Raw genomic sequence first — 24,283 nt, 5'->3', positions numbered from 1 at the left:
GGACAAGGTTCCTTTTTTTTTTGCCATTTTGGAATCAAACTTGTCCAAGACGACTGGAAACTGAGTCCAAAATGAGATGAATATTGCCCAAAAGTATTTGAAATCTGTTGAAAATAGCTGAAAATCATCCAAAACAAACTTTAAAAAACGTCTAAACAAGACAAAACTTGTCTGAATTGACTCAAACTTTGTCCAAAATAACCTGAAATCTGTCTAAAATAGCTGAAAATCATCTAAAATTACTAGAAAACTTGTTCAAACAAGAAAAAACTTGTCCAGATTGATTTCATTATTGTCCAAAATGACTTGAAAGCAGTTTAAATGACTTAAAGGTTAAATGAATGAGTCCAGCTCCGCAGCTGAAAGGACACAGATGATAAAATTGTTGGTTTTATTCAATCAACTGCATTATTTTCACCTTAATTTAGCCAAAAACTGAGTTATTTCCACGTCTCTTTCATTGTGTCAAACCTGAATGTTGCGCTTCTTGTTTAAATAAAGTTTCAGAGCTCCAATGTGCAGCAGTTTTCTGATGAAACCATAAGAAATATTACAATACAAGAAATCTGAATGTCCTTAAATGAACCCTGTTTAAATAACGTTGAGAACCACAACATCGTCTTTCAGGAAGACGACTTAAAACCCAACTAATTTACTGCCGGATGAGGAAATGGGAAACCATCTGTTCCATATGTTCAGCAAAACAAAACGTTTCTGCTTGTTTTATTTGCTTCTTTCTTTCTTTCTGAGAGCAATAAAGACAAAGAAAACGTCTGCAGATGGTTTGAAGGAACATTCAGAGTCTTTGTTTGTCTTTTCTTATACAACATCTACAATAAACGTTTGATATATTATTTATGTTTTATACCAGGAAGAAAGAATCCTGAGTTCTGAGCAGTGAAGTGTTTAATGGTGACGTTATGAAAAAACATGACAGATAAGTCTTATTAAGCAGTTCAGATTCAGATAAGTGAATAAACTGGACTTTAAAGATGACAGCAGTTATGGAGGATTTATTTCAGTCCATGGAAGCTGCACTGTAAAATAAAAGTTCATGAAAAATAGTGGAAATCTGGAAGCGAGGGTCAAAAACAGGAACATAGCTAACAGTAAATATCTGTAAAATAATGATTTATATGTGTGTCAGTGTGTGATTATACCATAAGCAGAACTACAGTAAAATTAGTGTAATTTTGTGGTTCCAAGTAGTAAAAGAATTAATTACTAGATTTTTGATGAGGACATTGTGTGTATTTTTTTTACAGTCGTCAAATATATTCATACTTTCCAAAAATGTCTGTTATTTAAGAAAACAGGTAAATTCTTTAAAATAACAGTAAATTAATCCAAAAATTACATTGAAAATTGTTGAAATTCTTTTTTCTTATTTTAAACAATGGGAAAGTTTGTAAAGTAATATTTTTTGTAATTCTATATTCAAATTTAAAAACTGTTTAAATAAAGCTAAAAATTAAAATTTGTAATAATTATTAATAATAATAACAATAACACACCAAAATAAAATAATAATAATAATAATTTATTATTACTACTATTTAGATTTTACAAGTTATTACCTGTAATTTAACAAAATGAGAAAAGTCTGTAAAATAACAGTTTAATTGTTAATATATTTGTTTAACAAATAATGGAAAATATCTGTGAAACAATTATATTATTGAGTAAAATTAAGTAAATGTAACCCAGATGAAAACAATAGTATAGCTGTCGTTCTCCTGCATTATTTTGGCCTTATTGAGGTTCGGCCAATCCCAGTAGTCGCGGTGACGTCATTACGTTGTTCCCCTCAGCGCGCTGTGTTGTAATTAGTGGCTGCAGCATTCAGGTGTGCAGGAGCGGTGGGGAAGCCACACACGAGAGAGCTGCAGGTCTGTGTTCAGCTATTTTCGCTATTTTAATTGTAACACTTGCTTTAAACTCACCGGGTTAAATGTTAACTCTTAGGAGCCCCTTATCGTAGCAAAATCAGAGACGGACGACGGAGTGAGAGAGTAGATGCAAATCGTGGAACTGGTGAGTTTTACTATGGCTTTGTTGATAGCTTAGCGTTAGCTTGTCCTAGCCTTAGCCTGTTAGCCTAGCCTCCGCCATTGTTTGCCACTTTTCAATGCAGTTATGCCCTGTTTCTACTAAATGTATTGTATGTATATGGAAGCCCGGTTGTGCCAAGAAATAGTAAGTGGTTGTTTTCCATCTTTTGTGTTTATTCAATGTTTGCATATTTGCACAGTAGTATTAGTACCTTTTGACTGAAGCACCTTATGCAAATCATGCACTACAAACAAGGCACTTTATTTAATATTGTCAATTTTCCATTTGAATTTAATTGAATTATTTATGTGAATTTAAAGTAAATTAGTGATTACTGACTATGAATTTTGACCAATGTGATTAAATATATTAATACATGTATGTTTATATTTGATATTGATTAGAATCTTTACATTTTAGACTATGGACCTTAGTACATTTAGTCCTATTTATTGATTGTGTGCACACTGAAACTCATCTACTTTTAGCTATAAGCTATTGGTTTATTTGATTTAGAGATTTATTGGGAAGTTTGGGTCTGTTCTTTAGGCCAGGTCCTTGATTGATGGCGAGCTAATGGAGCCCTGAACCTAAAGCAAAGCAACTGCAGAAGAATCGAGTCGCACCTCTCCTGCCAGGCTGGTAGGGGGCTCTTTGTGGCCCACAAACTCTCCCCACTCAAAACCTTGAATTGTCAGCCTTGCCCACATACAATCTTTTTTTCCACAAACCCCTCCTATGCACACTCTTCCTCCTGGACAATCACATTCAACCCAGACGTGGGTTACATGAACTGTGGGTTGGGTTGGTACATTGGGATCAATTTCCCAAGTGTTGAGAATTTTGTGGACTCATTGGTGCTTTGCATTGACATTCGAATTGTATATCAATGTTTCTGAGTTATGTCCTGAAGTTGTATAGTTAATGAATTATTTTGAATATTCATTATTGAATGGCCATTTATGAGTTATTGTTTGTTATTCACTGTAAATATTTGCACTGTTGGTTGTCTTATATGGTTAAAGAAATATTCAATATATGGTACCTGCAAACACAAAATCAGCTTCCTGTCTACTCTCTCCTTGAGCCGAATTTAGTCTTCTGATTCGCAGTCAGATTAACCTAACCACTTCTGGTGTTAGTAAACCAGTTCTTTACTACTTACCCACTACACAGGTGTTACATAAATTTAATTTTTAATTTCACAAATAATTATTTACTATCTGTTAAAAGACATTTTTATATAGAGATTATGTGTAGTTTCTTTTAATCTTTTACAGTTATTGTATTCATAATCTATGATTTTACTGTAACTTAACAAAGCATGTCCTTAATATCCATATTTTCTATTTTCAATATCTGTAAAAATAAGGTTTATTTTGGTGATTTAAATACAGTAAAAACATTTATGTTACAATCAAACACTGTAAATAAAACCTACTACCATTTGTAAAAATGTGTTGTTTTTAAATAAATATTATCTATAATTTAACAAAACGGGAAATGTGTAAAATAACAGTAAATTAATCTAAACATGACCATTAAAAATACCAAAAAATGGATCATTAACAACTAACACGTGTTCAGAGCGGATCATGAGGGAATTATGTGGACATGGAGCATTAAAATGAGATTTTTAACGAGAACACAGTGTTTGACTGTAAACCTGCAGCAGAAGGAAGGAAGTGGCTGTAAATATTCTATAGAGCAGGACGGAGGATTTCCTGAGAGGAAAACCTGCTGAAGAAGCGAAGTCTGGACTGAAATTCTCTGATAAATTCGCACCAAAAGGAACATTTACTTCATGATTTTTGACAAATGCCATCTAACAGGTGTTTTATTATTTAGTAAACTGACTTTATATCATTAAACTGCTCCTCCACACTGTTGTTTATTACTGTGTAATATCATATAGGGGTTATTCTATCTTAAAATCCACCTTTTTAAAATTATCTTTATCATAAACTGCATGTTTAAAATAGTACCTGTGAAATTATAGGTCAATATAGCAAATATTTTGCAATATTTTGCGCATTGACCCACTTTAATCATGTTTTTTTTGCAATCATGAAAACTTTGAGCTCAAATAAATGGAAAAAAAAAACACCCTCAAAATTTAGTGAGAGAAAAAAGTCATTTTAGCAATAAAAACTTGCTCAAAGTGGATCAATCTGTAATTTAAAATGAAGGTATCTTGTTAAATATTTGCTATATTGAGCTAAAATTAACATTTTGAGTAAATTTTAAGTAAATCTGAGACATTCAAGCTGAATAAAACTGATGATTTAAGGTGGAATTTCTCCCAACGTTGTCTCTGGAGGGCTGAGGCCATGAAAAGGTTTCCAAAAATCCTACAAAGTGTGGATCTAATGACTGCAGATCATAAAATAAAGGAAGTAAGGAGCAACAAGGACCAGTAGATGCATGTTAAAGTGTTCATTGCTTCAAAATGTGCCTGAAGCTTCCTCTGTGTCGGTGTGTGGTGTCACAGCTTTCATCGCCTCGCTTTCATCTCTTATTGCTGCTAATTCATTCCTGGTTCTACCTGCAGCTCGTCGCATTCAGTCTCTGCATTACTGCAGGACTGAACTCCACCAGCCAGGAGTTACGTCTTCTGTTGGTTTTCAATGCCACACTTTCAATTTATGCTCCATGGATGACAGACGAAGATGAATCGAGCGTCTGTTTGAAATCAAACAGACAGTCAGTGTTTTCGGCTTTTTATTTGTGTTTGTTGACGGATTTAGGTGTAAAACATCTGGAGGGAAATTCCAAAAATTAGTTCGACGGCCACACACACACACTGAAAATGATTTAATACACACAATACACTCAGCTGAAACACTCCATCTCATGTAGGAAGCTATAAAAGTCCAAAATGATTCAAAATCTGTCATGAAAGAATCAATAACTGTGATTATAAGCAATATCTTTATTTCCATCCAGAGTAATTTGGACAGTCTTACCTAGTACTTATGTATATTTTTGTTTTACAAATATAAACAAATACTTTAAAAAAACGACACAAATTTTGTCAAATATTACACAACTTAGACCAAAATGATGAAAATTTGTCCAAAATACTTAAAAATTTGTCTGACATGACACAAATTAGTCCAAAATTATAAAAAATTGACTAAAATGAATCAAAACCTTGTCAAAAAAATACTTGAAATTAGCCCAAAATGACCAAAACTTTCCCAAAATGCTACAAATACTGTTAAAAATAACTCTACAAATTTGTTCAAAATGACAAAAAATTGTCCAAAATGTTTATAAATAAGTCTAAACTTACTCAGTGTGTCCAGAACAATGCAGAATTAGTTTTTCCATCCAGAGTAATTTGGACAATCTGAACCAGATCTTATGAATATTTTGAGCTTACAAATATAAACAAAGACTGACAGAAATTAGACCAAAATTTACTAAAATGAATCAAAACCTTGTCAAAAAAATATTTCAAATTAGCCCAAAATGACGAAAACTTTCCCAAAATGCTACAAATATTGTTTAAAATAATTAAATAAGAAAATTAAATAAATAAAAATAAAAAGTAATTTGGACAATCTGAACCAGATCTTATGAATATTTTTAGTTTACAAATATAAACAAAGACTGACACAAATTAGACCAAAATTACTAAAAGTTGTGCACAATGCTTATCAGCTAGTCTAAAAATGAATGAAATCTGTCTAAAATCACCCAAAACATTCCAAAATACTTCAGATTAGTCAAAATGACTGAAAATATGTCCAAAATGACACAAATCTTGTCAGGAATTAAACAAAACTGTACAAAATGCTTTAAAATGGTCTAAAATGACTCAAAATAGTGCAGAACTAGTCCAAAATGACTCAACAGTGTTCTGAAATACTTAAAATTACAAAAAAAAAAATCATTCAAAAGTCATGCAAAATGACACAAATCTTGTCAGGATTTACTCAAAATAATCCAAAGTGCTTAAAAAAATGGTCTAAAATGACTCAGTGTTTCCAAAATGACATAAATCTTCTCAGAAATTGCACAAATTAGTACAAAATTACTAAAATTTCCTAAAATGAAGGTAAATCTTGTTTAAACTTACACTAAATTAGTCCAAAATGATTCAAAATGAGTCCAAAATGAGCACAAATCCCATCAAAAAATACTTAAAATGAGTCAAAAATTACTCAAATCTTTCCCAAAATGACACAAATCTTGTCAGGAATTACACAAAACAGTACAAAATGCTTAAAATGGTCTAAAATGACTAAAAATAATGTAGAATTAGTTCAAAATGAATCAAAATTGTTCTGAAATACTTAAAATTACGCCAAAAAATCACTCAAAATGGTCCAAAATAACACAAATCTTGTCAAAAGTATTAAAATTGTTCTGAAATACTTAAATTTACTCAAAAGTGACTTAGAATTTGTCCAAATTTTGAAAATTTTGTCAAAAATTACTCAAAATAGTCCAAAATTATTCAAAATCTCGTCAAAAAATACTTAAGATTAGACCAAAACTTTCCCAAAATGACACAAATATTGTCAAAAAATACTACAAATTTGCCCAAAATGTTTATGAATAAGCCTAAAATGACTCGTGTGTCCAGAATAAAGCAGAATTTGTTTTTCCATCCAGAGTAATTTGGACAATCTGAACCAGTTCTTATGTATACTTTTAGTTGTGTTTTTTTTTTTTTCAATCAAACAGACAGTCAGTGTTTTCGGCTTTTTATTTGTGTTTGTTGACGGATTTAGGTGTAAAACGTCTGGAGGGAAATTACAAAAATGAACTCAGCAGTCACACACATACTCTCATAAAATGATTTAATACACAGAACACAGTCAGCTGAAACAGTCCATGCTGGCCTTGGCTCGCTCCATCTCATGCAGGAAGTTATAAAACTGAGGCAGCGTCAGTTCTGGAAGGAAAGAACATCAAACTTAACAATCATAATAACTGCAAAATGTCTTATTTTTCTGCTTAGTATGTCCTGCTATAATTACACATAAGTTGTGACTTTATTTTGAAAAGCCGGCATGCGTCACAAACACTTATAAAATCTTTGAGCTTTTACTTTGAAAGTGTCTCAGTTGGCCAATCAGCTGTGAGTCTCTGGTTGGCTGCAGTGAGCAGAGCAGGCAGACTAAAGATTAGACACTCAAACAGTCACAGCTCAAAAACTAAAAGTCGTATCAGAGAAATTCTTTCATCGCGTGAAGCAGAATCTTGTTGTGCACATTCTGACCTGTTTTCATGTCCGTTCTGGGTTTTCTACAGAGTTGGTGGCAGATTAAAGAGACTCACCATTTCTGGTTTTACAGCTCAGATATAATGGGAGTCAGTGAGAGTTTTGGTCGACACTCTGAGCTCTGAGGTGATTTATGAAAAAACTATAAATCCTGCAGCAATGACACTCACACTGGGAGGAAGAGGACAAAAATATCTGCATTTATATGTAGAAACTGCTCATGTAGAGGAGAAACTGTGGGAAGGAGACGAGGTTAACTGCACTTTAAAAAATCTTCTAGTCAAAATTTAGACTGAAGAAAAATTCTGGATTTTCAAAAAATTCACAAACCGTAAAGTGCGACTGCATAAAACCTGTAAAAGATATCAAAACATGGAATTGGATGAATAATATTCAAATCCTCATGACTTGTTTAAGCTTTGAATGAAGTTTCTGATGTAAAATCTGCCAAAGCTACAGTCATCCAAAAATGACTGCTTTTCACAGTTGTCCAACTGACTTCTCATTCGTTTCAATGGGGATTTTTATCGCAGGTTTTTACGAATTCGTACAAATCGTACAACAAATCGCTACCAAAAGTCACAACACACCATTTCTAATCAGGCTGCATGTTTTCATACATAATTTATGAGTTTTCTCAAAGCAGACAGAATAAACCTGAGGAATAATAATAATAACTGCATATTTAATTATTTATAGATTCCTGTTCTAATCTCCATCCAGTTTGATGGATCAGAGCTGGACTTCATTTTAATTCAAACTGTGTATTCCTGTGTTTCATTTCTGTAAAAGGGTTGAAGGTAAACAAAAGAAAAACCACATCAGATCTAATAAACTGTCGTCTGGAACGAACTCACTCACCCATGAAGACGTTTTCAGTGGAATTCCCCTTTCTGACCACAAGCTTCAGCTGCAGGACGACACAGTGTTTGTTTATTAGAAGTGAACACAGTGTTTGTTTATTATTAGTGAACACAGTGTGTGTTTATTAGAAGTGAACACAGTGTTTGTTTATTAGAAGTGAACACAGTGTTTGTTTATTAGAAGTGAACACAGTGTTTGTTTATTATTAGTGAACACAGTGTGTGTTTATTAGAAGTGAACACAGTGTTTGTTTATTAGAAGTGAACACAGTGTGTGTTTATTAGAAGTGAACAGTGTTTGTTTATTAGAAGTGAACAGTGTGTGTTTATTAGAAGTGAACAGTGTGTGTTTATTAGAAGTGAACAGTGTGTGTTTATTATTAGTGAACACAGTGTGTTTATTAGAAGTGAACAGTGTGTGTTTATTAGAAGTGAACACAGTGTGTGTTTATTAGAAGTGAACAGTGTGTGTTTATTAGAAGTGAACAGTGTGTGTTTATTATTAGTGAACACAGTGTGTGTTTATTAGAAGTGAACAGTGTGTGTTTATTAGAAGTGAACACAGTGTGTTTGTTTATTAGAAGTGAACAGTGTGTGTTTATTAGAGGTAAACAGTGTGTGTTTATTAGAAGTGAACAGTGTGTGTTTATTAGAAGTGAACACAGTGTGTGTTTATTAGAAGTGAACAGTGTGTGTTTATTAGAAGTGAACACAGTGTGTGTTTATTAGAAGTGAACAGTGTGTGTTTATTATTAGTGAACACAGTGTGTTTGTTTATTAGAAGTGAACAGTGTGTGTTTATTAGAAGTGAACAGTGTGTGTTTATTAGAAGTGAACAGTGTGTGTTTATTAGAAGTGAACACAGTGTGTGTTTATTAGAAGTGAACAGTGTGTGTTTATTAGAAGTGAACACAGTGTGTGTTTATTAGAAGTGAACACAGTGTGTGTTTATTAGAAGTGAACACAGTGTGTGTTTATTAGAAGTGAACAGTGTGTGTTTATTAGAAGTGAACAGTGTGTGTTTATTAGAAGTGAACAGTGTGTGTTTATTAGAAGTGAACAGTGTGTGTTTATTAGAAGTGAACACAGTGTGTGTTTATTAGAAGTGAACAGTGTGTTTATTAGAAGTGAACACAGTGTGTGTTTATTAGAAGTGAACACAGTGTTTGTTTATTATTAGTGAACACAGTGTGTGTTTATTAGAAGTGAACACAGTGTGTGTTTATTAGAAGTGAACAGTGTGTGTTTATTAGAAGTGAACACAGTGTTTGTTTATTATTAGTGAACACAGTGTGTGTTTATTAGAAGTGAACACAGTGTGTGTTTATTAGAAGTGAACAGTGTGTGTTTATTAGAAGTGAACACAGTGTGTGTTTATTAGAAGTGAACAGTGTGTGTTTATTAGAAGTGAACACAGTGTGTGTTTATTAGAAGTGAACACAGTGTGTGTTTATTAGAAGTGAACAAAGAGGAGCTGCACAGTAATGCTGTGTTTTTGTTTCATACCTGCAGGAAAATGTTTCCCACTTTCTGGATTTCACTGGTTCCAACCGTCACTGTGGAGATCAGAAAACAAACCAAACATTACTGGAAAAATGTCTTTTTCTTCCTCTGTCACACATCAACACATCCAAAGCTGTGGATTAGGAGTATTTTATACATTTAAAAACTCTCTGTAATATCAGGATTTCTGCATAAAGAACAATCTGAACAATAAAAATACGTCTCTATCAGTATTTGTACTCATGAAAGAATCTGTGAGGAATCTGAACAATCTAAACCGGTACTTCTGGTTTATTTTCTAGTGATATTTCTTAAATGTTTGCATTATCTCAGTTGCTGCTCTAACAATGACCCACTGTGGGATTAATAAAGGATTATCATATCAAAATGTCTTAAAATTTGTCCAAAATTACATAAATCTTGTCAGAAATTAGACAAATTTGTCCAAAATGACTCAAAATGAGTCAGAAATACTTTTTTTTAAAACACAAAATCTGTCTAAAATGACCCAATGTGTCCAGAGTAATGCAAACTTAGTCCAAAATGATAAAAGCTTGTCCAAAATGCTTAAAAACTAGTCCAAAATTACTCTACAATGTGTATGAAATAGTGCAAAATTACTCCAAAATGACTAAAACTTATGCAAAATGCTTTACAATCCCTCTAAAGTTACTTACTGCATCCAAAATAATACAAGTTGTGCATGAAATGACTCAAAATGGGTCCAAAATGACCCAGTATTATTTCAAATACTTAAAATGAATCAAAATGACTAAAATGTGCCCAAAATGACACAAATCTTGTCAGAAATTACACAGATTGGTCCAAAAATCCCCTAAAACTTGTGCATAATGCTTAAAAACTAGCCTAAAATGACTCGGTGTGTCCAGAATTATGCAAACTTAGTCCAAAATATTTTAGAATTTGTCCAAAATGCATAAAAATTAGTCTAAAATGACTGAAATGCATCCAGAACAATGCAGAATTTGTCCAAAATATCTGTGATTTAACCAAACAGGGAGAATCTGTTGATTTAAACCTGTTGATTTATTTTGGACATTAGAAGCATTTTTCAATAAAAAACTGGTCAGTTTGTTCTTCCCTGCTTTTAATTTTTGCTCCAAATGTCATTAAACACATGAAGTCTATTTAAAAAAGTTCAGAATTTTAGTTTTTCTTCTCTTCTGTCTGGAAACACAAACATTCTTCTCCATATCCAGACTTACAAACATTAAAACTAAAGCTTTCCTGCTTTATAATCTCCATTCCTGCTGGTTATTGTAAACAGGGTGCGGGTCTATTTCTTCAGATTTAGTCCGTCTCTATTTAGCCTCTCTGTGACCCAGCTGTGGCCTCCAGAAGTCAGTCGATGAGGCTGAATCATCCCCAACGTGCTCGGACTCGTTTCTTTCTCTGTGGCTGTCAACAAACAGCTCTGCTTTAGCATAACAACCAGCTAACGGGATGCTAACGACAGGATTAGCATCTCTGTGAGCGTAAATAAACACAGATCCCATCAGCTGCTGTTGAAACAAAGCAGAATCTGCAGTAACGATCAGTTAGAGGACAGACGGCTCCAGAGAAACTCTCCTTTACCTCCAAACTTCCACTCCATGTCCACCAGCTGGTTGATCATGAGAGTCTGACCCAGAGCCAGGCGGCACAGAGCGGCCTGGTGTTCGGCCCACTGTGGAAAAAACACAGTTAAAACTCCACAAACGGCCTCAGAAAGGGAATTCTAGAGGAATAAACTGGAGTTTTAAAGCAACATCATTAGGTTTTTTTCCTAAAACTACCAAGTGGACTCTCAGTCTGGGCTGTTATTATCCAGGTTTTTATTAAGGAGGCTGATTAAATGCTGCTAATCTCTCCTGGTGACGTCCTGGAATAATAGTGATCAATTAACATACACTATTAGGAAACAATACCATAAATTTATAAATAATAAAAAAGACAGAAAAATTTAGAAAAATTTGCAAAAAATTTGATTAAATAACATATCAATTAAATAATAAAAAAGATTTTTCAAGAAAAAAATCCCATAAAAAAAGAAAATTTGGCAGCAAAAGTGCCAGAAAAGTAGGTTACAAATGGTAGAATACTTTAATGTTCAAAAACTATTTAAAAAATAGAAAAAAATGAAAAATTTGCAGAAATAAATGTTAAATAACAGATATACATATAGAACAATAAAAAATATTTACCATTTTTCAGTCCTTAATGTACATCATGTTATTGAAGAGTTTTGGCCTGTTTTTGTTTTTTGTTTTTTTTTTTACATTCAAGAACTAGATTAATACTTTCTTCTGTGACTTTACAGATCTGAAATAAAACCTAATTAGTTTTTTTTTTAATAAGGAGGCTGTTTAAATTCTCTTAAATTCTCCTGATAATCAAATAATAGTAAGAAACACTGAATAGATCCCATTAAAAACAGTGAAAATCTGCCAGAAAAATAAGTTAAAGTTAACTCTATGTTCAAAAACTATTAAAAAAAAGACAAAAATTTAACAAAAAAGGTTAAATAACAGATATAAATAGCAGAATAAAAAATATTCATCATTTTTCAGTTTAGTTTACTATTTTTTTTTTAATCAAGGAGGATGTTTAAAAGCTCCTAAATGCTCCAGATGATGTTGTCAAATAAAAGTGAACAAGAGACAAACACTGGTAAAAAAAACAATCCCATAAAAAACTGTGAAAATCTGGCGGCAAAAGAGGCAGAAAAAAACATAAAAAATGGTGGAATATTTTAATGTTAAAACTGTAAAAATAAATAAATAAATAGTTAAATTAAAAAATAATGATAACATAAAATAAACACAAGAAAAACTGTGAACAATTTGCAGAAAACTGTAATTTCATAGTTAAGCATTGCAAAACACAAATGACTATTTCTATAAATACAGATTTTTAATACAGGTAATATTTACAGTTTGGGCCAACTTTATTATTATTATTATTTTTTACAGTCACACTTAAATTAATACTTTTTTTTGCTGAATTAAATATGGTGTTAAAAATTGTGTAATTTTTAAAACAAACCATGTAAATAAACAAATTACCATTTGCAAAACACAGATTTTTAGTTTTTTAAAAAACAGATTTTAGCTTTACAGTGATACTTGTTTAATTCTGTCTTTTAATAGAAACTATTTGTAATTTACCAAAACAAGGAAAATCTGTAAAATAACAGCTTTAAAAGAAATAATTTGCAATTTTTAATCCTTGACGTACATAAAGTTTTTTTAAATATTTTAAATAATGCAACATGTGCAAAATAATTATATTTTATGTAGCTTTAAATACAGTAAAAAAGGTGCAACTTTACAGTCAAACACTATTTTAAAAAACTTGTTACTGTTATAAAAATACAGATTTTAGTTTTTTTTACAGCCATATGTAAACTAATAGTCTTTCAGTCATTATTTAGATTTATTTTTGTATTTTTTTAGTGAAACTGACATGAAGGTGAGCTACCTGCTGTGAAAAATGAGCCGCCTTGTCGTCATTGAGTCCTGAGGAAGAAACAGCAGATTTAGTTTCACTCTGAGCTTCTGGTGACGGATGCAGGATTCAGACGTTTACCTAAAGTCAGGAGGTCTTCTCTGATCTGCTCGGCTGTCAGGTTTTTCTTCAGGGCTCCTAAAGAAGGGAAGAACAGGAAAACCTCCGTCAGACTGATGGAAACCTTCCTGGAGCTTCAGGTGAACTTTCAGTCAAGTTTAGACGACCGTGAGAAAATACACAAGAAACAGGAAGAAAAATCTGTTTCCAAACACGTTTAACAGTCAGATTACTTACTTTAACATAAATGTTCAAATTTTCCTCTTATTTTCATTAAATAACTGACATTTTTGGATCCTGCACAGGACTTGTTTTTTTGTATTTAATTATTTATTTCTAACTGTATTATTTGTTGTGTTTTTTACTTTTAACTGCATTATTTATTGCGTTAGTTAATTTTTAACTGCATTATTTATTGTTTGTTTAATTATTCACATGTAACTGTATTATTTATTGTGTGATTATTTATTTTTAACAATATTATTTATTGTGTTTATATTTAACGGTAATATTTATTGCATTTATTTATTTTAACTGTATTATTTATTGTGTTTATTTTTAATTATATTATTTACTGATTTTATTTATTTTTAACTGTATTATTTATTGTGTTCGTTTATTTTTAATTGTATAATTTATTGTGTTTGTTAATTTTTAACTGTACTAAGCATTGTGTTCATTTGTTTTAATTGTATTATTTATTGTGTTTATTTTTAATTGTATTATTTATTGTGTTTATTTTTAATTGTATTATTTATTGTGTTTATTTATTTTATAAATAAATAAAAATTTAAATAAATAAATAAATACTATAAATATATAATATATATAATAAAATAATCTAAGTAAATAAATTAATGTATTTTAAAAAATGAAAGTTCTAATGTTTTGTTTCCCAGAATGCAGTGCTTGATGGATGTTTTTCTTTCTCACCCTGTGGTACCAGCAGGACGCTCTTCATCAGGTTCCTCAGAGGTCCAGAACTCATCCCATGTTCTGCTGCAAACTCAGAGAGCTGCTGCATGAACCGCTCCGTCTACACGAACACAAATAAACACATAAACAAACACAAACAGGCTTCAGGTCTCATCTCTGACTCCTTTAACATCTAAACTATGTTTCTGTGTTTTCACCTCTTTGGGTTCCAGCAGGAAGCGGAACAGAATCTCAACCAGACGATGGAACTGCTGCAAAAAATCAAAGAAATAAACATCAACTGCTGTGAATCTGAGAACAAACTCAGAGATTTATCTAAAGGCTAAACATAAAATGACCATCGGTGTCCTTTTGCACATTTCAACTCATTTACATCACATAATATGTCAAAATTAACAAACACTGTTAAAAAAACAATCCCATAAAAAACAGTGATAATGTGGCAGCAAAGGTGGCAGAAAAATGTTAAAATCACTTTTATGTTTAAAAAGTATTTAAAAAACAGTGAAAATTTAACAGAAAAAAAGGTGGAATAACAGAACATTTTTTTTTACATTTTTCTTCTTGACAACCTCAAATAATAGTAATAAACACTGTAACAAAAAAATGATAAGATTCAATATTCAGAATTTTCATACAAAAATAAAAAAATTTAAATAAAAAAAAATAATTTAAAACTGGCTCTTTTGCAGCCATGTTTCTCTGTCTACTGTGACCATAAAACAATAGTAAATAAAAACCAAATGATTAATGGTGATCAGATCTCTTTAATTAAACATGTAAGACAGAAATAAATAAATGCATTTTATTCAAGTTTTGTGTTATTCTAAATTTTCTAAATTAAACAACACTTTCATTTTTTACTAGAAATGTACAATAATTCTAAATATCTGCTGTCATCCGGCTTCATTAGTGCGATCTACAGTAAAATAACACTCTGCTGATTAAATCCTTCAGTTTCACAATTCTACTTTTCTTGTTTGAAGTCAAACTCAGCGTAAACCCAGATCAGTTCCAGCTCCTTTATCTGCACTAAACAGAAAACATCGACTCCACAAACAGCAGTTCAGAATTTTATAGCAGAATTTACAGCCGACATGTGAACTTTCTGTTTCTGTTTAATGATCAAGGAGACGTTCTGCTGTCACATGATCTGATCACATGGCTGGAAGAAGATTTCCTGAACCAAAGAAAACGTCTGGAGATTAAAATCCTTCTGATGCACTAAAGAACAAAAAATCAGCTTCTGAAAACGTTTAGATGTGGGTTTTGCTGCAGGCTTTTACCAACCCAATGATTATTTTACTGTAGGAGTCGGTTTGTTCATTTAAATCCGAATATTTCTGTCATATTATGCTTTTTAATCAGCACATTGTTCAATTTATTTAAGTTTATTTGCATTTCTGACATTAATATGTGTCATTTTATCTACTGCAGGAATCCACTGAGTGAAAACTAAATTTTAAACTTTAAACTTTGATTTTTCGTTCGGGTTCGATGCTTTTTTTGTTTTTTTCTGTTTTATTTCATGGTGCACTTTTACCAACCTGATGCTTATTTTACTGTAAGAGTGGGTTTGTTTACTAAAATCTGAATATTTTTCTGTCGTTTCTAGTCTTCTATTCAGCAGATTTTTCTATTTTCTAGCCAAGTTTATTTGCATTTCTGACATTTTTCATTGCAGGAATCCATCAAGCAAAATGTTCGACTAAACCAACGACTGTTTACACAACTTTTGGTTCGGTTTTGATGCTGTTTTTGGTTTATTCTGTTTTATTTCACGCGGCACTTTTTAAAGTTTGCTGCACATGTGGACAAAACAACCCAGTGAAACTGTAAAAAAACGAAAACCCCAATAATTTTTAATTAAATAAATCCAACATAAGGAGGAATCACAACAGGTTCACAGATTTCCACCACAAACAGACGTGTAATATTGGATAATTTTCACTAATAAATAAATGATCATGACAATATTGATCATTTTATTAGCATTTAAGACTTAAACAAGTTCAGTTAGCAAATAACAAAGGCTGAATTTAAAATGTAAATGATGCAGCATGTCAGTTTATGTTTTATTCTTTTATTTTATTTAACTTGAGTGCAGAATGTGGAGTTTTTACACACATTTACAGACACAAACAACCAACTTTAATGATTATTTAGCTGTAAAATCTGTTCACTAAAGTCTAAATGTTTTATATATATTATATATGCTTCCTAGCTGGATGTTTGCAGCAGTTATTGCGTGTTTCTGTCCAGCATATGACAACCGGTGGTCTAATAACAATGAAAACACGTTTTATTGTTCCATAAGTTGCTGTAGTTTGATAAATTATGATCACATGTGGACAGAATTTTAAATATTAAAATCTTTTCCCCCTAAAACTCTGTTTTCCTGGACTGTGGTCACTGTAGTAATTAAAACATTAACTGTGCCTGTGTCACATGAAAAAATTAGTAATATTAAGTGTAAATTAAGTGTAAATAATAAACCACAGAGAGTCATTTCTCATATTTTCATAGTTGTCTGGCAGCATGTAAACAACACAGGAATCAGCTAATTTGTGTTTTCTGTGTGACATTTCCAGCATCTCCACTTGAACACTCCTCTAAATCCTTTCTAGAAACGTCCCTGATGACAGTTTTAACTGATTTACATCCACGTTTTCTCTAATGAACCCAGAAAACCCCAGAAGCCTGACAGCTTCTCGTAAATCTCCACATTTAACCCTCTCAGACTGAGAACAAACCGCTTAAATTAGCCGATAAAAGCCGCTGGTTTACCTGCTCGTTCAGTTTGTTCAGGTTCTGGAAGTCGCTGCTCACAGAATCCGGCAGAACATCTTTATTAAAGTGAAGCTGCATCTTTTTTAAAAATCTTTTTTAATCTACAGTTTCTCTGAAAATGCAGTCCGCACGGCTGGGCTTCCGGGTCCGTCACTGCGCATGCGCGACAAGTGCCAAACCGTGATCCTCTGTCAGAAACTGATCTCTGGTCAGTGGAGGCAATTTTTCTTCTGTCTGGTTTATTTTACCTCCTCTGTGTCCCACATTAGAACCACTGCAGCTGTTTTTACCGGTTAAATCGGCTGTAAAGGAGCAGTATAACTCATATAAAGCAGATTACTTCCTGCCAAAAAGTGACCACAGCTCTAAAAATGTTTTTAATGCATCAAAATGAGCCAAATCCATGTCGGAACTCCACTTTTCTTACATTTCAGGATGAAATACTGATATTTTTAGATCACTATATACTATATATCATAACTTCTCATAATAATAATGATAATAATAGTTATTATTATTATTTACATTTTTAAATATTGTGATTATATAATAATAATAATAATAATAATAATAATAATAATAATAATAATAATTATTATTATTATTATTATTATTATTATTATTATTATTATTATTATTATTATTATTATTATTATTATTATATAAGAAGGAAAATTATAAATAATTAAAGAAATAAATTTAAAAACAAATGGAATAAAAGAAAAATAAAATCGGAAATGCAAAGCTAAAAATTAAAATAGTAATAGTAATGTTAATAAGTAAAATACATTTTAAAAGGGTAAAAGAGGATAAAATTAAAAATTTAATTAAAAAAGGTCAACAAAACAATTAGAGGGTCAAAATAAAATATATTATTATTATTATTATTATTATTATTATTATTATTATTATTAACAATAATAATAATAATAATAATAATAATAATAATAATAATAATAATAATAATAATAATAAATACATTGGTTAATTAATTAATTAATTAATTGATCAATTAATTAATTAATTAATTCATTCATTAATTAATTAATTAATTAATTAATTAATTAATTAATTAAAAATAGAAATAAAATTATAAATAGGATAACATCTAATGTACTGTTCCATATGTTAATGTCTTACCGTGCAACAGCCATGTATTGTGTCTGTTTATGTTATTTTTATTTACTATTATTTTTATTGGGATTCTTTTTCAAGTTTCATATTTGTGCACCAACATTTTTTTCTGACGTTGCTGCACTGTACAGTCAGACCTCCAAAATTCTGTGTATTTGATGTTTAAATACTAAGTAATTGAATCTTCATTAATTTTACTGCCTTTTGTAGTGTTATATATTTGTGAATTAAGTGCAGAATTGGGAGAAATGTTGTTTTCTTTTTTATTCAAGTAAAAATAACAAAAGAACAGCATTAAAACACCATATAAATAACTGTATAAATAATAAAATAATGCAGAAAAAACTTATTAAATAATAACTGTCAAAACCTGAAATGTGCAACATGAAATGTCTTGTTTGTTGTGTTTTTCTTTTCTTTGCTTCTTGGAATCTTTAATTCTCTTTTCAAATAATTTTTTTAGAGTTAATTTAGAAGCATTTTTCTTTAATTTAATCATTTATTTACCTCTGACTTGATGCATTTTGCTGTTTTGCACTTAAGTGTTGTAGTTTTTTGTATTTAAGTAAAACTAGCAATGAAACAGAATTCAAACGAGGTATTTTAAGTCAAACAATGCTGAAAAAAATCAAGAATAAAAATTCTATTCTATTCTATCTTATCCCATTCTATTGTATTCTAGCTTTTCATTTCTATTCTATTCTATTCTATTCTATTCTATTCTATTCTATTCTATTCTAGTCTATTCTATTGTGTAGTTTTTCTACTGACCTGTGGTAAACAGTAATTTGAGCCCTACAGGGTTAAATAGTGTTTCCTGTCGTCATGTTCCACCTGAAGGGACAGAAAAGGGGCGGAGCCTTTCTCACCTGGAGGGGCCAATGCGCGCTGCGTGGGAGGACCCACGGAGGAGGGAGAGCGACAGCGGGCAGCAGTGGGTGAGAGAGAGAGGGTGAGGAGGTGGATGTGCAGCGGCATGCTTCCACAGCGTGAACAGCTCCTGCCACGCACCGATTCCGCATAACAGCGTAAAAAAAGCCGTTCTTACGCACAGAAACGACGCCTCCGGTTCCTCCGCACTTCCTCGCCGTGGATGAGTGCACCGAGCGTGGATGGTTATGTAAGTATGTCACCGTGGAGGGTGTTTTCTTCATCTCTGGAGGGTTTATTACAGGAATCCAACCGAGCGAAAACTTCTAACAACTTTACGCACAACTTTCTGGTTCGGTTTGCGGAGAGTTTGCGGTTTTTATTTCTCGGTGCACTTTGTGAAGTTTGCGGTCTTGTTGCACATGTGCAAGAATCAACCTGGTGGAAGTGTGCACCGACCGACAACCCCAGTAAACCCTCTGCAGGGTAAGGCTTCTAGTCCATTCTGGTCTCCGTAAAATGTTCCTATGATTGATGTTTAACGCTCCACGGGTCGTGCTGATCTCCACCTGCGGTGCGTAAAAACACTTTAAAGTCACTTTTTATGCGCATTTTATGCTCGTGTGTCTGCGCAGTGCGGACCAAGTGTGTTTTCTGTGCTTTAGTGCGGCCAGATTCGGCTGAACTGCAGGAGTTTTGGGGACTGTACGGCAGGATTTGATGACTTTTTTTCTCCTCCTGCGGCTGGTTTCCTGGTTGTGAACATGTACAGACTGCAGGGATAGAAGCGCAGCTCACCGGCTCCACTTCCTCCAAGGATCACTGGCTTCATGCAACCTGCTGATTTACGAGCCGAGCTGCTGCTGTTTGACAGGCAGCGACAACACGTCTGCTGATAACACATCCAGCTTTCACCCAACAGGAGGAGGAGGCACCGACATTATGGGATGTATCGAAGTTTTGATACAAAACTGCACCACTTTAACATTTATGACATCAAATCTGAGAAACAAAGACTGGTACTCTGCATGTGTTACCTGTAAACTTTGTACAAAATCAGCCAAAAGTTGTACAAAATACTTCAGACTCATTAAAACTGACCCGAAAAGTGTTGAAAACTGCTCAGGATAGCTTACAGTTTGTCCAAAAAAGAGTACAAAAAGACTCAAAAATAGACCAAAAGGACACAATATTTGGCCGGAAATGACTTATAATTTGTCCAAAAGGACTTTAAAATGGTCCAGAATGTCTGAGTTTGTTTAAAGTGACTTTAAATTTATCCACAATGATTCAGACTGTGTCCCTAATGCCTCAAAAACATGAAAAATTGACACAAAGCGACTCAACATTTGGCTAATATGACTTATAGTTTGTCCAAAAGGACCTGAAAATGGCCCAAGATGACAAAATTTCTTTGAAATGACTTTAAACATGTCCAAAATGACTTACAATGTGTTCGAAAGGACTTAAAAATGGTATAAAATGACTCAGTTTGTCCGAAGTGCCTTTAAGTATTTTCAAAATTACTCGAACTGTGTCCAAAATGGCAAAACATTTGAACAAAATGTCTCAAAAATGGTCTAAAATGACTCAAACTATGTCCAAAATGACTACGAATTTGTCCAAAGTGACTCAAAAATGGTGCTAAATGACTCAATGCTTGTCTAATATGACTAAAACCTGTAATTCATCAAACTTGACCAAACTGCCCATTAAGTTTTCCAAATGTTTAAAAAAAAAAAAAAAAAAAAAGTGTCCAAAAATGCTCAGGAATCATCCAAAATGACTCACTTTGTCGAAAAGGACTTTAAATAAGATCAAATGTCTTATGATTTGTCCAAAATGACTCAAAAATTGCACAAAGTGACTCAACATTTGGCCAATATGATTCATAATTTGTCCAAAAAAGAACTTAAAAATGCTCCAAACTGACTCAGTTCATTCAAAATGACTTAAAAAATGTCCAAAGTGACACAAAATGACCAAAATGTTGTATAATTTGCCCAAAACAACAAAAATTTTCAACAAAGTGACTCAAAAACTGGCCAAAATGACTCAAAATATATATAAATGACTAAAATCTGTCCTAAATGAGTTCAGAAATCACCAAAAATGACCATAATCACTTGAAAATTGTCCAGAATTATTGAAAAATGGTCCAATCAGCTGTATGTCCAAATTTATCATAATAAAACAGTAAAACTGCAGCAGTCTTCCAGCGAATCCAGGCAGAGTTTGGGTTATTTGCTTATTAATAATTCATCAGTTGTTGTAATATTTTCTTTTGCGTATTCTGTTGATGTAATATTTGGATAAATTTATGATTTTAGCTCAAATCTAAACAGCTCACATTATTTCTATATTTATACCAGGGGAGAAATTCCACCTTCCTGATGCTTTTTTGGGATATTTACATGTGATTTTTGAATATTTGTAGTACAGGTGGTATCTGTGTGTGTTTTCAGGGTTCACTGGGTGTTTCTGAATAAATAACAAATATGAAGACGTTCTGTGGAAACTTGATTAAGTCTTTCCTGGATTAAAACGTCCTCGATAATGAGAGGATTCATTCAGCTTTGAGGCGTCACTTTGTGGTGGAGTTTGACAGGATTTCTGGTTTTTACCAGTTAGTCTGGTTTGTGGTGCTGATCCAACATTCCTCAGCTCGACTCTCAGACGGTTCCTGGTGGATGTTGGGTGATGGATCTCACCAGAGGATGTAAAATGATGCTTTAGGAAACAGCAGAGCTTCTGTTCATTCAGCATCCATGAATATTCTATAAAACAAAAACAAAAAAAACACAAATCAAACCTTAAAAAAGACACAAAAACTGTAATATTCTAGCAGCCGGTGCATCAGAAATGCAGTTAAACAACAGGAAGTGACCGTCTAATATAAATATATGGTGATATTCCATAAATGAAAAGCATTTTCAAGCCTTAATTTTACATGAGATTACACATTTTTTGTCTTTTTAAAGTTTGTTGAAGGATATTTCTACATGCAAAACCAATTAAATGAACTATAAAGTATCTGTAAACCTCTAATTATATTATATTTTATATATATATATATATATATATATATATATATATATATATATATATATTTTTTTTTTTATTTTTTTTTTTTTTTTTAACATTTTTGGTGTGAAAACTTTAATAATGTGAAAACAAAAACACACAAACACAATGTGTAGAAACAAAAATATTAAATACATAATTTTCCAGCAGCAGGAAGCACCAAAAATACAGTAAAATAATCATTTTAAAAAATAATGACAACAATTAAAAAAACATTAATTAAAACACAGTCGTTTTATGTGAATTAAATAGATTAATTAAATGTTTTTGTTTAATTTTGCATTTGGTTATTTGTGACTTTTTAAGTTTTTTAAATAAAAAATGTAAATTTTAATTTAAATTATCGATAAATTATATGATAAATTATACATAATTAATACAATAATTAATATTCATTAATTATAATTTATAATGTAATAATTCTAAATTAGTATATTAAGTGGTATTAGGATATTTTATACTATATTATGCAATTAATTTTTCATTTAACAAACAAGTCAATGCAAAATTACACAACAAACACTTGTTTTTCTTTGTTCCTAATTTGATACGAGTTTAAAAAATACAGAAAAATTCTCAAATTTAACAGTTTCAGCAGTAGCTGTTTTTTTATGTTCAGAAAATCTCTAATTAGAATTAATGTAAATTGCATATTGGAAGTATAATGAGACGAATCTCATGAAATAGACTGAAACATTTTTTATTTTTTAAACTTACTGTAAAACATCAAGTTAAGACCAAGAAACCAAACAAAAAATAAACATAAAATACTCCCAAAAAATTATGTTCAATAACCATCTCATAAAAATTTCAGGAATTTTCTGTCGTTAAAATACATAATTTTTAGCCATATTCTACATCATGTTTATTTTTTGTTACGTTTTAAAATTTATTAAGGAATTTTTTTTTAAAAAGTCACTTGTTCAGTGTTTTTAATGTTATTTTACATTAAACATGTAAATTCATTGTCAATTTTTGTAATTTTTTTGATCTGTGTATGTATTTTAAAAAATCTATAAAAGGTATTTTGGACAGTTATTGGCTCTTTATGGACAATTTCTGACAGGTTTTGTATAAGTTTGGACAATTTTTGTGTCATTTTGGACCATTTTTCATCATTTTGGTAAAATATTGAGCGATTTGGGGAAAGTTTTTGTCATTTCATAAAAGATTGGATGCATTTTGGATAAATTTAAGTTATTTTGGACAATTTTTGGTCATTTTGGACAAAAATTTTGGTCATTTTGGTTGGGTTTTGAGCAACGCTGAACAGGTGTATGGTATTTTAGGCAATTTTTGTCTGTTTTTGGACAATTTCTGCCATGTTCTGTATAACTGTGGACACTTTTTTGGCCTTTTTTGGACCATTTTTAGTAGTTTTGGACAAATCTTTGGTCATTTTGGTTGGGTTTTGAGTGATGCTGAAAATGTTTCAGGTATTTCAGATGATTATTGTTCTACTTATTGGATTATGCCTTGAAAAATCCAAATTTGCATTACTTATTGCAAGGAAACGCTCCAGATAAAAGGGTTGAATGAGGACGAATTACCGTCTAAAAAAAGAAAAATGTTGAGCTGAGCGTGGACAGCGTTTGTGTAATTACTCTCGCTGCCACTAGGGGGAGCTGAGCGTGGACAGCGTTTGTGTAATTACTCTCGCTGCCACTAGGGGGAGACAGAAGCTCCACACTGCAGGTTAAAATAGTTAAAATAAGACTCGTTCTAACACACCGTCATGTTAATTAAACTCCTGCATTCTCTGTCCTGGTGGGTTCGATCTGTCCACTTTCCTCTGTTGACGGCTGCAAATAAAACGTCTGATCTATGTTATAATTGTTGCCGTGAGGTTCAGAAAACGGAGAATCAGTGAAATGTGTTCGCCCAGAGGCTGTAATTAAGCCTAATCCCGGCTGTCGACAGCCTGATGCCGAGCGTGGATCAGTGTTTGCTGCCAGGTTTAAACCGGATCACACATAATTCACAGTGTGCTCCTCTAATTTGCCGTTTGGCAGAGTTTCATCTGAAGCTGAGATGATTGTTTAGATCCACTGAAAGCATCTGAACTCTGGATTACCTGAACGATGTGGCAGAACGCTGAGCGCTGCAGGTTTTCACTCCTTACAAGTGTTCATGATTTCTTGTTAGCTATCAGGTAATCGAGTTTAGTGGTTGGTAAATGTTAGCTTAGAGGGCTTTAGAGGGCCAAACTCCCCGCTTTAAAAGCTGTTGTATTTAAAAGAACACATCG

At 32.0% G+C, this 24,283-nt stretch overlaps 2 protein-coding genes and 1 long non-coding RNA gene across 4 annotated transcripts in view; 2 read left to right on the top strand and 1 right to left on the bottom strand.

The window, feature by feature from the left end:
• The first annotated feature begins 1,755 nt into the window (after nt 1-1,755).
• LOC111576141 (uncharacterized) lies at nt 1,756-3,111 on the top strand. The gene is made up of 3 exons (XR_002746798.3): nt 1,756-1,889; nt 1,966-2,034; nt 2,602-3,111. It is a non-coding gene; the product is annotated as an uncharacterized LOC111576141 (long non-coding RNA).
• Nucleotides 3,112-6,751: 3,640 nt separating this feature from the next.
• commd7 (COMM domain containing 7) lies at nt 6,752-17,119 on the bottom strand. Its single transcript, XM_055013263.1, has 9 exons — nt 16,945-17,119; nt 14,355-14,408; nt 14,155-14,257; nt 13,243-13,299; nt 13,135-13,172; nt 11,251-11,341; nt 9,658-9,707; nt 8,150-8,198; nt 6,752-6,958 (listed from the first exon to the last, which is right to left on the bottom strand). The coding sequence occupies exons 1-9, from the start codon at nt 17,023-17,025 to the stop codon at nt 6,882-6,884; spliced, it is 600 nt and encodes a 199-aa protein (XP_054869238.1). The 5' UTR covers nt 17,026-17,119; the 3' UTR covers nt 6,752-6,881.
• Nucleotides 17,120-19,002: 1,883 nt separating this feature from the next.
• The window catches only part of dnmt3bb.1 (DNA (cytosine-5-)-methyltransferase 3 beta, duplicate b.1), a 62,971-nt gene continuing 57,690 nt past the window's right edge, over nt 19,003-24,283 (top strand). The window contains exon 1 of one of the 2 annotated variants that reach the window (XM_055013108.1): nt 19,003-19,201. In XM_055013108.1, coding sequence (XP_054869083.1) covers nt 19,194-19,201 — 8 coding nt within the window. In that variant the 5' untranslated portion in view covers nt 19,003-19,193. The remainder of the gene's footprint in view (nt 19,202-24,283) is intronic. The other variant, XM_055013109.1, reaches the window with a different exon arrangement.

This window comes from Amphiprion ocellaris, chromosome 8 (genome assembly GCF_022539595.1).
Source record: "Amphiprion ocellaris isolate individual 3 ecotype Okinawa chromosome 8, ASM2253959v1, whole genome shotgun sequence".
Lineage (NCBI taxonomy): Eukaryota > Metazoa > Chordata > Actinopteri > Pomacentridae > Amphiprion > Amphiprion ocellaris.
Note: the sequence above shows the minus strand (reverse complement) of the source record. Positions and strands in the feature narration are given on the sequence as shown.